This window comes from Gopherus evgoodei, unplaced genomic scaffold (genome assembly GCF_007399415.2).
Source record: "Gopherus evgoodei ecotype Sinaloan lineage unplaced genomic scaffold, rGopEvg1_v1.p scaffold_34_arrow_ctg1, whole genome shotgun sequence".
NCBI lineage: Eukaryota > Metazoa > Chordata > Testudines > Testudinidae > Gopherus > Gopherus evgoodei.
In genome coordinates this window covers 4,087,637-4,097,785 of record NW_022060016.1, presented here as the reverse complement: position 1 = coordinate 4,097,785, position 10,149 = coordinate 4,087,637, and the positions used below count along the sequence as shown (strand labels likewise).

At 58.5% G+C, this 10,149-nt stretch overlaps 1 protein-coding gene across 1 annotated transcript; it reads right to left on the bottom strand.

Annotated features, from left to right (window-relative positions):
* Nucleotides 1-4,562: 4,562 nt before the first annotated feature.
* LOC115641311 (prolactin-releasing peptide receptor-like) lies at nt 4,563-7,959 on the bottom strand. The gene is made up of 2 exons (XM_030544357.1): nt 7,759-7,959; nt 4,563-5,729 (listed from the first exon to the last, which is right to left on the bottom strand). Exons 1-2 carry the CDS (start codon nt 7,957-7,959, stop codon nt 4,563-4,565), a joined length of 1,368 nt encoding a protein of 455 aa, XP_030400217.1.
* Between the last annotated feature and the right edge of the window lie 2,190 nt (nt 7,960-10,149).

Genomic DNA, 10,149 nt, shown 5'->3' with positions numbered 1-10,149 from the left:
GAGCTCAGGAAGCCAGTCAACAAGACAGTCCACGGGTGAGCTGGGTCTGGACTGGAGTCAGGTGCAACCATTTAGGCGACTTAGGCGGTCACCTCGGGTGCTAGAATTTGGGGGGCGGCATTTTCTTCGGCAGCGACCGCGGCAGCCGGATCTTCGGCCGCCCCGGTTGCCGCCAGCATATAGGTAGAGGGAGCTGGGGCAGGGGAGCGCGGGGAGGGCCGCCTGCAGCAAGTAAGGGGGGGGGGTGGCATGCAGGGGAACTCCCTGCCCCAGCCCCACCTCCTCCCCGAGCACGCCGGGGACAGGGGTGAGCTGCTTCACTTCTTCCGCCTCCCAGGCTGGCGGAGCCTGAGCTGATTGGAGGGTGCAAGGTGGAAGTTTCGCTTAGGGAGCGAAACATCCTTGCACCAGCCCTGGCTGGAGTAGGCTCAGGGTCCCAGCAAGCAACAGTTTAAGTCTGGCATTAGCCTGGGCGGGGCGCAGGCAGCCAGCAAACGGACCGTCTACGGGGGAGCTGGTAAGGGAGGCTCCTTCTTCAGGGCTGGAACTTCCCTGCCCAGTAAGGAATCAGCCACCCCAGGGTGGGGCAGCAGGGGGATGCGGGCCCACCCTACTCCAGCGCGTCCCAGCCCAGGGCCCGGGCAGGGGCAGGATTGGCTGCCCCTGCGTCGGCAGGGATTCAGCCGCAACACGTCTACTGAGCCTGGCTAGGCAGCCGGCTGCTCCGTGGCTACCCCTGGGCTACTTCCTGCCAGCCCAGGGTTCGGTCCTTCTAGCCCCAGTCCTCTTCCGGCTCCCTCGGGGTAGACGGCAGCAGGCACTCCGGGCAAGTCCTCGTCGGTGTCTGCGGATGGGGCACCGCTCGGCGAGGGTTCCTCTCGGGGACACAGACGAACCGGCAGAGCGCCCTTCTCCTCCACAGGCTCCCCTCCACCTGTGCTGCAGGGCCGGCCTTTTCTACTTCCAGCCATTCCCCGGTACTTCTGGCGAGAGGGGTGGGGCGATCTAGGCTCCACCCTCCACGGGGTGTGTAATGGTCTGTCGCTCTCCCGCTCGGAGGGGGGCCACTTGGTATCACTACACGGCCCTTCTTGCTCCTCTCACAGCCACCCTGCGCCCTGGAGATCAAGCTGCAATTTCCCCTGGAGATGCTCGTTTCCTTTCCCCCTTCATTTCCATGCTGTGTCCAATTGGAAGGTTTCTGGAGCCGGAACGTGCATCGGGGCACCCCAGGCGTCAGGGGGAGACGAGCTGTTTCCTTTGCCTCGCACAGAACGTCCCCAAATGGTCCGCAAACGCGCACCGTCTGTGGAGCACCATCTCGCCAGCCAGAGTGACCACAGTTGATGGTGTCACACCAGACAGTGTGTAGATCTGGCTCAGTCCTGAGGTGCCACAAACTTCGGGGCAGCCCCATCGGGTCAGGAAGCGGCCCACCCGTCGCACATCGGTGCAGCATTCGAGAGCACGGTGCGCTGAGTGGGCGAGGTCGTTCATCCTGGCGATATGGCTGGAGAACAGGCAATGCTGCTTTTGAATATAATGAATGACTGGAGGCAGGAGAGATCGTTGTGGGACTGGGACATTTCACACAAAGTCAGACTATGTCCATAGTGAGACCTGGACTCGTGCAGGAGGTAGTGAGACCTCTCCGTGGGGGAGCGTCCCGTTCGCTGCCACCAGTCAAACTCTGCCAGCAGTCTAGGTAGATGAACTCATCCCCACTCCCCATGGTGCTTGGCCCCACCTGCACCCGGGGTTCTGCTGGCCCAGCTCCGAGGTCTGGATTTTGGTCTTCTGCCAGGAGACGTTCAACCCCACAGTGTAGCGGGTGGGGCTGAGATTCTCTGCCTTCCCCACAAGCCAGGCAGCCCTTAGTCAGTGACCAGGTCTTGACCAACCTTGATTCCGACGGGGTAGCCCGGCAAGTCCTACTAGCCAGTTGCTGGTGTAGAAACATGGTGAGAGCCGGGAGCCGGCACACACTCTGGTACCGGTGTGACAATCACGTGCCAGATTTAGCAGAACGCGCAGGGCACCACTGGCGCCTTTCAGTGTGAGCCCAAATGCTGAGCACGTGCAGTGTGATGGTAGCCATCTCGGTCCCACAATATTAGAGAGACAAAATGGGGGAGGGGATATCTGTTACTGGTCCAACCTCTGTTGATGAGAGAGAAGCCTTCAAGCTACACAGAGCTCTTCTCCAGGGCTGGAAAGGTACAGAGCATCCCAGCTACATCAGGAGCGCCACCAGCTTTTCTGGTGCCCTAGGCGGCGGAAGGTCCCGCCCCCTAAATATTGACAACGACCGGGGCGGCTGAAGCTCCAGCTGCCGCAGTCGCCGCCCCCCAAATGTTAGTGCCCTAGGCAACTTCCTAGGTCGCCTAGTGGGTTGCGCCGGCCCTGAGCTCCAAACAAGATTAAGGAATTAACACAGATTTCAAGGCCCCGTTCAAGGCAGAATCGCCCGTTAATGCCCCTGCAGTCACTGGACACGAAGAGGGGTTGGTGGGTTACCAACTGCTGTAATAAGCCATAAATCCAGGCTCTCCGCTCAGACCAGGATTTCTAGTTGTGACAGGTTGGGTCACAGAACCCCCCCTTGGGAGCTGCCACCTGATGTGCTGAGTCTATCTCTGAGCCCATTTTCTCTGCCAGCTTGGGACTTCAGTACCCTGCCTTGTGGAGCCAGGCATGCTAGCCTGCTGCAACACAGAGCCAGGTCTGAACCACATCCCCCAAAAGCTGCAGGCTTCACTGAAAACAGCTTAAGAAGTGTTCCTGTCTCCAACACCCAGATGCCCAGCTCCCAATGGGATCCAACCCCCAAATAAATCTGTTTTACTCTGTATAAAGCTTATACAGGGTAAACTCATAAATTGTTCGCCCTCTATAATACTGATAGAGAGGTATGCATAGCTGTCCCCCCCTCCCCAGGCATTGATACCTATTCCGGGTTCATTAATCAGTAAAAAGTGATTTTATTAAATACAAAAAGTAGGATTGAAGTGGTTCCAAGTGATAACGGACAAAAGCAAGTGAATTGCCAAGCAAAATAAAATAAAACACACAAGCCTATGCCTAATACAGTAGGAAAACTGAATACAGATCAAATCTCACCCTCAGAGATGTTCTAATAAGCTTCTTTTACAGACTAGCCTCCTTCTAGTCTGGGTCCAGCAGACACTCACACCCCAGTAGTTGCTGGCCTTTGTTCCAGTTTCTTTCAAGTTTCCTTTGGGGTGGAGAGGCTACCTCTTGAGCCAGCTGAAGACCAAAACAGAGGGGGTTCCAGAGGCTTAAATAGACTCTCTCTTGTGGGTGGAGACCCCAGCCCCTCTCCTATGCAGAATCCAGCTGCAAGATGGAGTTCTGGAGTCACATGGGCAAATCACATGTCCATGCACGGCTCAGAACTTTACAGGCCGAGCTACGTTCCCAGGAAAGCTCAGATGTGGATTGGCGTCTCTCAAAGTTCATTGTTAGCTAAGTGTTTCTTGATTGGGCACTTACTGAGAATAGTCTGTTCTCAAGACGCTGATCAACTGCTTCGCTGAGGCTGCTTAAAATCAAACAAGTACACAGTCAATATTCAGAACTTCGAATACAAAAATGATACATGCATGTAAATAGGACGAATATATCCAGTAGATCATAACCTTTGCAGAGATATGTTACATGGCATCTCTAGCAGAAAACATATTCCAGTTAGGTCATATTTACACTCATAAGCATATTGCTGTAAAGTATTATGGGGTGCAACATCGCACTAGTTAGGAATTTAAACTCCCGGGTAGGTTTCTGTTGAGGAGGAGGAAGGAGAAGTCAGTTATGGAGCAATCGCTTTATGGAAAGTGTTCGCCCACAGGGGACGGGGTGGTTTTGTCTTTTGTCAGTTTCCAGTGAGAGCTCATCCGTGAGCGCAGGGACTGTTCGGCTTCACCCACATGGTTGTGATGGGGGTGTTTAGTGCACTGGATGAGATTGCACCACATGTTGTGCTAGGTAGGGGCAGGACCCACGGACCTGGCACGGTGTGTTGTGGGGGGCATCGATCACTGTAGCAGTGGAGATATGGCTGCCGGTTTTGCATCTGTTGTTCTGGCGGGGTCTGGTGCTGCTTTGAGTTGGTGGGTCCGTACTGTGGCTGATGATGTCTGTTGAGGAGCGGCTGCGTCTCAAAAGGCCGGGGAGATGAGGTGGCAGGCTGGGGTGAGGGAAGGACATGGATTATGGCATTAAAGTGAGAAACAGTCATGCAGTGCTCACACAGCAGATGCAAGTCCGATCGGAAATAGGTCAGGTTCTGTAGTCCCATTTCACAGAGAGGAAAACTGAGGCACAGGTGGGGTGCAGTTAGGACTCGAGGTCAGTGGCAGACCTAAAAATAGAACTGAGGAGTCCTGGCTCCCAGCCTCCCCCTGCTCCAACCAACTAGACCCCTCTCCCCTCCCAAAGCAGCATGGAACCCAAGAGTCCTGACTCCTGGCCCAGTGCACCTCCCGCTCCTTTCTTCTCTGGTTCCCCCTCCCCAATTCCTAATGCCCTCCCCTCCCCACACCCTAAACCCAAGGGCGCGCCCCAGGCATGGCAGCCGGACCCTGCTCCCAGTGGGAGGGGTTGCAGGGCCCTTCCCTAGACCGCATTGTCCCTGGCAGCTCAATCGTCCTGTCCCAGCCCCGGGCGTCAGGCAGGAGGCTGAGGCAGGTGTTGGCGCGGGTGCACTGTCCGATGTGCCGCTGCCTGTGCCGGACGGAGCCGCGCAGGTGGGCTCGGCACTTGCGGTGCAGCGAGGCGTAGATGAAGGGGTTGTAGCAGGCTGAGCTCATGGCGACCAGATGGCAGGAGACCTGGGCCAGGTTGATGTAGCGCTTTTCCAGGAGGGTGAAATCGGGGTCCAGGTCCCGGAGGAGGTTGAGGACCTGCAGGGGCAGCCAGCACAGGGCAAAGACCAGGACAGAAACCACCAGCAACAGGAAGGTCTTGCGCTTCGTCTTGTCCCACCGGGCCTGGCTGAGGTTGGCCGAGCCGGGCAGGCTCCTTCGGCGAAGGTGGGCCGAGATGGAGCAGTAGGAGATGGTGACGGCCAGGAGGGGCACCACGTAGGAGAGGAGGAGCATGGCGCAGGAGTAGACCAGCCGCTGCCTCTCCATATGCCTCCAGAACTCCTCACAGATGATCAAGTCATGTCCGATGGGCCGCAGATCCACGTAACTGGTGTGCCAGGCGGGCGGGGCAGCCAGGGCCAGGGCCAGGGCCCAGATGGCAGCCACCACCAGGCCGCAGTAGCGCGGGGCGATGCGCCGCCGCACGGGGTAGGCCACCACCACGTAGCGGTCCACAGCGATGGCCACCAGCGAGAGCACCGAGACGTAGACGGTGGCGGCCTGCAGCAGGGCCACGGCGTGGCACATGGCGCGCCCGAAGAGCCAGCCCCGCCCCTCGAAGGCGTAGGAGGCCGTCAGGGGCACGCAGGTCAGGCACATCAGCAGATCGCCCAGCGACAAATTGCCCAGGAAGAAGTTGGTGGTGTTGTGCAGCTTCTTGTTGGCGGCGATGCAGCCCACCAGGAAGGCGTTGCCCAGGCAGGCCACAGCCACCAGGAGGCAGTAGAGGGGGATGAAGAGCGGCTTGAAGTGCAGCAGCAGTTCCAGACCGGCAAAGAGATCCTCGGGGCGGCTGGTGTTACCCGGCCGGGGGCTGCTGCCATTGGGCTCCATGGACTCACCCTGGGAGAGAGGGATCACAGTCACCTATGGGTGGGGCATTCTCCCAGCAGGGGCGCTGTGGGGAGCGGACCAGGAGCACTGGCTGTGGAGGGATAGATAGATAGATAGAGGGGGTGTATGGGGATAGATAGATAGATAGATAGATAGATAGATAGATAGATAGATAGATAGATAGAGGGGGTGTATGGGGATAGATAGATAGAAGGGGTGTATGGGGATAGATAGATAGATAGATAGATAGATAGATAGATAGATAGATAGATAGATAGATAGATAGATAGATAGATAGATAGAGGGGGTGTATGGCAATAGATGGATAGATAGATAGAGGGGGTGTATGGGAATAGATAGATAGATTTGTATGGCGATGGATGGATGCATGGATAGATAGAAGGTAGGACAGATAGGTAGAGGGCTGAGTATGGGATGGATGGATGAATCACAGGGGGATGGATGGATGGATGGATAGGTAGAGGGGTGTGTATGGGATGCATGGATGGATGGGGGATGGATGAAGAGATGGATGGATAGGTAGAGGGGTGTGTATGGGATGCATGGATGGATGGGGGATGGATGAAGAGATGGATGGATAGGTAGAGGTCTGAGTACGGGATGGATGAATCACAGGAGGATGGATGGATGGATCGATCACGGGGATGGATGGATGATAGAGGGGTGTGTATGGGATGGATGAATCACAGGGGGATGGATGGATAGGTAGAGGGGTATGTATGGGATAGATGGATGGATCACGGGGATGGATGGATAATAGAGGGGTGTGTATGGGATGCAGGGATGGATGGGGGATGGATGAACAGATGGATGCATAGGGGGCTGAGTACGGGAGGGATGGATGGATGGATGGATGAATCACAGGGGGATGGATGCATAGGTAGAGGGGTGTGTATGGGAGGGAGCCCAGCCTGGCAGCTGCAGAGGCAAATAGCTCCTGCCCAAGGACAGGATCCCCCTTCCCAGCGAGAGTTGGCTCAGATTGGAGCCCAGCTGGTGCCAGCATCTGGTGGCAGCTGTGGGCCCCAGGCTGAATCAGCCCCATCTCCCTCCTCTGCCCATAACCCTGCCCTTCACTCTCAGAACACACCCCCATCTGCTAAAGCCCCAGCCCTGCTGGGGGGAGCCAGGGGGGTTGGGATCCCATAGGGCAGGACCCTGTTGATCATGGTGTGAGATCACAGCTCCCAGATCCACCTCTAGGGCGGGGGCAGTTCAGGAAGGCAGCTAAGCCGAAGCCCGGAAGGGCTGGGGATGGCAGGTGGGGCAGCCCCTGGGTTTTGATAGAGCTGGCAGATACCTCATGTTATCTGCTGTCCCACTGTACGGTGCCAACCCACCACCTTCCGCCAGTGACCTACGGTCGAGTACCACAACCCGGCTGCAAGTGCTAGCAAGTTAAACTCCCTGCCCTGGCAAGAGAATATCAGGATCCCATTGGGTGGAGAGGGAAACTGAGGCAAGGAGTCAGGAATAAAACCCAGACATGCGAACTCCCAGACCCTGGTCAAATGCTAGACCCCACAGCGCCCTCCCCGAGCTGGGGAGATAACCCAGGAGTCTTGGCTCCCAGCCCCCACCTGCAGTAACCACTCGACCCCCCTCCCTGAGCTGGGATAGAACCCAGGCGTCCGGGCGCCCAGCTCCACACCCAGTGTCTGTCCAGCCGCGCACAGATAAAGTCGAGGGGTTCAGGATCCGTCCTCCGCTGGTTGTCTTGCCCGGGGCAGGTTTCTCGGAGACTCTCTGGGTTTTAGGACTGACAAAGCCAAGCAGCCCATGAGGAAAAACTTTCCCCAGCCCGGGTCCCCTCCCAGCTGCCAATGCACCGACCGGCCCCAGAGGAGGGCGGAACCCGGCTCCTGTGGGGCGCGGATCCCTCCAGCCCCTGACCCGGATCATCCCAACTCGCCCCCTCTTCAGAAACCTTGCCGGGCTCGGGCCGATGCTGATTGACAGCTGTCAATCACACCCCGAGATTCGCGGCTCCCCGGAGACTCTCCCCGCGGCTCCGTACCTGGGCGGCTGCTCCCGGGGCTGGGGGGGTCCCGGCGGCTGAGCAGCCCTGGGCAGGTTCCGAGCGTCCCTCTGGCTGCTGCGGCTTCTGCATCGCCCCCGACCCCTCCCCCGCTTGGGAACCAGACTCGTTAACTCCTTCAGCGCCGGCCGCGCCTGGGGGGGGGGGGAAGGAACCCGGGGGCACACGGGGCACCTCCATTCCCGAAGCGCCCGGGGCGGGGCAGGGACCGGGCCCCAGGCCGGACGCTGAGCCAGGGTCAATCCGGTTTTTGCCACCTGTATCTGGCAGTGCCCGGGCCGGGTGGCAGAGCCCGCAGGCAGCAGCTGGGCATTGGGGCTGAGTGGGGGCGAGGGTCTCCGAACAGCTGGGAAACAGGATTGTTCCTTCTCATTAATCCCACAATCCTGCTCCCCACCGCCCTTCACCCGCTGCTGGTAGAGTCACGCCGCCCAGCAGGGAACCCCGAGACCAAGGGGCTGGGAAGGGCTTGTGGGGCTGCAGTGACCTGTCCGGAGGGACAGACCCACCCCTGGGCCGACATTCGGCCCAATTTACCTCAGGAGCCACTTACGTCCAACTTCGCCCCCGTGGGGTCAGGAGCAGAGGAATTCCCATGATACCTACAAGCCCGAGATTAGAACACAGACCCCGTCGGGCTGGGCACTGCCTAGACACTCGGCAACTGAGATTGGGGCCCGTCAAGCTGAGCGCTGCCCAGACACACAGTGACCGAGATCAGGGCCCCGTCAGGCCAGGCGCTGCACAGACACACAGTGACTGAGATCAGGGCCCCGTCAGGCCGGGTGCTGCACAGACACACAGTGACCGAGATCAGGGCCCCGTCAGGCCAGGCGCTGCCCAGACACACAGTGGCCGAGATCAGGGCCCCGTCAGGCCAGGCGCTGCACAGACACATGGTGACTCAGATCAAGGCTTTGTTGTGCTGGGTGCTGCCCAGACACACGGCACCTGCTGCTCTCAATAAGCACCTGGGAGAAGCGGCAGGGCTCCCATGGCTATATAAAGGGCCAGGGTGGTAGAAGCAACAGGAGCCCTGGACTTTTTAAATAGCCCCCAGAGCCCCACAGCTCTACCCCAGGGCTACAGCAGTTTAGCCCTGGTGGCAGTTTAAAGGGCTGGGACTCCAGCCTCTGCTGGGAGCCCCAAGCCCTTTAAATTGCCCCCTGGGGAAGCCAGGCCACCCCAGTGTGGCGCACCAGCTCTTGCCAGAACGCTGTACCGTGGCTTGGGCGCGGGGCCTGATTCAGGGGAATTGGGTGAATCGGCCTAAAGCCGGCCCAGGTCACACGCCATGCAGAAGGATGGGATGCGGTTTCACTGGGTGCTACTAGTTTCATGAGGTGATGGGGGAGGGAGTTTGTTGTTACAGAGGACCAGTGAGGAAACTTGGGACCACATCCAGAACTACCACATGGACGACAGGGGCTGGTCTGACATCGGCTACAAGTGAGTGGGGTGCGGGCTTCCCCATAGTCATGGGCAGACTCAGGGCTGCTGCCCCCAAGAAGCCACATGGGGGCAGCAGGACCATATTCAGGGGTGGAGGGGACTTGTCCACAGAAGAGATTTGATTTTTGCATTTAATATTTTTGGCTGAAAAGGGGGAATTGGGGAGGGTGCACCCAGAGTCTCTGCAGTGGGGGAGGGGGATTTGGGGGGCATAGAGCCCCTGGCAGGGGGAGACGGGGAAGGCGGCTCGGGGATGGGGAGACTGAGAGAGTCACGGGGATGGAAACCCAGCTGGGAATTTCCCATGGGGCAGCAGGTTTCTGCACTGTTCTCCTGCCTCTGATCTGAGCGGCTACAGCCCTCACTTGCCCCCCAGCTGTGTCCCAGTGGGGCCCAGGGCAGCTTCCATAAGGGGTGTTACACACAGCGCCACCTAACGGCCAAACCGCGCAATACAGGGTAGGCCCCCAATTCCAGTCCCTTTCCTGAATGGGTTTTTAATCTCCATGGCAGAGGATTGAGCTTCTAGCTCCGAGGGTCCCAGGTTCAAAGCTGGGCAGGGCCAGTGACGACCCTGGGGGAGCTGCCTGGAGCAATGGGGAGGGGAGAGTGCGGCTGACGTGCCTGTGTGGGTCTCACATTGCGCTCTGCCTGCAGCTTCCTGATCGGCGAGGACGGCAGAATCTACGAGGGCAGAGGCTGGAGCACCATGGGGGCCCACGCTAAAAACTGGAACCATAAGTCACTGGGATTCAGTTTCCTGGGCACCTTCTCCAGTATGTGGGTCACGTCTGTACAGATTTCCCCAGCTAAGCCCTGAGAGGAGCTGGGAATTCCTCCTGCAGGGCTCCTGCCCTCTCCTTTGCTGACCTGATGCCCAGGGCAGAGGGTTTTGCAGCAGGGACCATCTCCAGGTGA

Coding starts and splice junctions, on each gene's coding strand:
- LOC115641311 (XM_030544357.1), bottom strand. CDS start 7,959: ATGGAGGTGCCCCGTGTGCCCCCGGGTTCCTTCCCCCCCCCCCCAGGC. Junction 5,730..7,758: donor CCCCGGGAGCAGCCGCCCAG/GTACGGAGCCGC, acceptor CCTCTCTCCCAG/GGTGAGTCCATGGAGCCCAA.